At 49.8% G+C, this 1,408-nt stretch overlaps 1 protein-coding gene across 1 annotated transcript; it reads right to left on the bottom strand.

Annotated features, from left to right (window-relative positions):
• Positions 1-417: 417 nt before the first annotated feature.
• Positions 418-1,408, bottom strand: LOC133749171 (chloride intracellular channel protein 1-like). Its single transcript, XM_062178363.1, has one exon. The coding sequence runs from the start codon at positions 1,365-1,367 to the stop codon at positions 642-644; it is 726 nt and encodes a 241-aa protein (XP_062034347.1). The 5' UTR covers positions 1,368-1,408; the 3' UTR covers positions 418-641.

Here is a 1,408-nt window from a genome sequence, read left to right as displayed (position 1 = left end):
GTCCCATCCAAGATGGCATCTGAATTGGGGACTAGAATCAACAAGAAAGAACTTGGGGGGTTCTGTTAAATTGATAACTCTTAGTTTTGAGAAAGGTAAATCATTAATATTTTAGTCTTACCTTCTGCCATCATCTGAATGTGTTGCCCTAAAATTCGTATGTTGAACCTTCCTTGCCCCTATGATAGTATTAAGAGGTCGAGTCTTTCTTTGCCTGCTTAAGTCACGAGCCCTTGTGAATAGAACTGGTGACTTTAAAGGCCAATATTCACCCTTTTGCCTTCCCATCTTTCTGCCGTGTGCAGACTCAGCAAGTTCTTCCCCAGACACGGATCTGTTCACACCTTGATCTGGGACTTGCCAGCTTCCCGATCATGAGAAAGGAAGTTCTGTTCTTTTTTTTTTTTTTTTTTCATTCTGGGTTTTATTACTGAAATACGGTTGTCCTACCCACCCCACCCACAATAAAAACCTCATCCAGGTCTCCTTCCTTTCCCTTCATTGCCCTGCCCACCCCAGGCCACACAAGTGCTCCAGGATCCTCTGCCGTTCTGGAAATGTGTCCATTGGGTAGCAATGTGGAAACCACTCAGGGCTTTCGTGGAGAAGATGGAAGCTGGTGAGGGAGCCCCAGCAGGGGCTTATTTCAGGGCCTTGGCCACTTGCTCGTAGGCCAGTTCAATCTCTTCATCATCTGGACAGGTGGAGGCGAATTCTTCGTGAGCATAGGTGTTGCTCAAGTACTGGTGCACTCCCCGGAACACCTCTGGGATGGTGAACCCCCGGTATTTCTTACACACCACCTGTACTATGTGCAGCTTTGGCAACAGGTTACAGTCTGCCAGGGTGAGCTCATTGCCATCCAGAAACTTCCTCTGAGAGATACCCTCATCTTCAGCACTGGTCTCATCCACTTCTTCGGGGAGGGGGGAGGTCAGGTAATTGTCTAAAATCTTCAAGGCTTTCAGGAGCCCCTTCTCCAGATTGTCATTGAGCGCTGGGTTTGAATTCTTGATGTAGGCAGAAAATTTGGCAAATATGTCTACCCCAGCTGTGTTGGACTCAGGGTTCAGAACTGCCAGCTTTGGGTACCTGAGAGGGCACAGCACTGCCTCCAGAAATTCCTCTATCTTGTTGGTGTCTGTGTGGACTTCAGTACCGTACAGCAGGAACGGGAGCTGCCCTCCTGGGCACAGCTTCTGCACGGTCTCGGTCCGCCTCTTGGTGTCGACAGTGGTGACATTGAAGGTGACTCCCTTGAGCCAGAGTACCATGAACAATCTCTGGGAGAAGGGGCAGTTTCCGATCTTGGCCCCATCACTGCCAGCCTTCACGAACAGTTCGACCTGCGGTTGCTCTTCAGCCATGGTTGCGTCGGGGACCAGGAAGCAGCAGTCGCTCGGAAGTT

This window comes from Lepus europaeus, chromosome 20 (genome assembly GCF_033115175.1).
Source record: "Lepus europaeus isolate LE1 chromosome 20, mLepTim1.pri, whole genome shotgun sequence".
NCBI lineage: Eukaryota > Metazoa > Chordata > Mammalia > Lagomorpha > Leporidae > Lepus > Lepus europaeus.
The sequence above is the reverse complement of the archived record's forward strand: the minus strand, read 5'-3'. Positions and strand labels throughout refer to the sequence as shown.

What these genes read in the sequence shown, in the direction of transcription:
- LOC133749171 (XM_062178363.1), bottom strand. Translation starts at nt 1,367, where the DNA reads ATGGCTGAAGAGCAACCGCAGGTCGAACTGTTCGTGAAGGCTGGCAGT.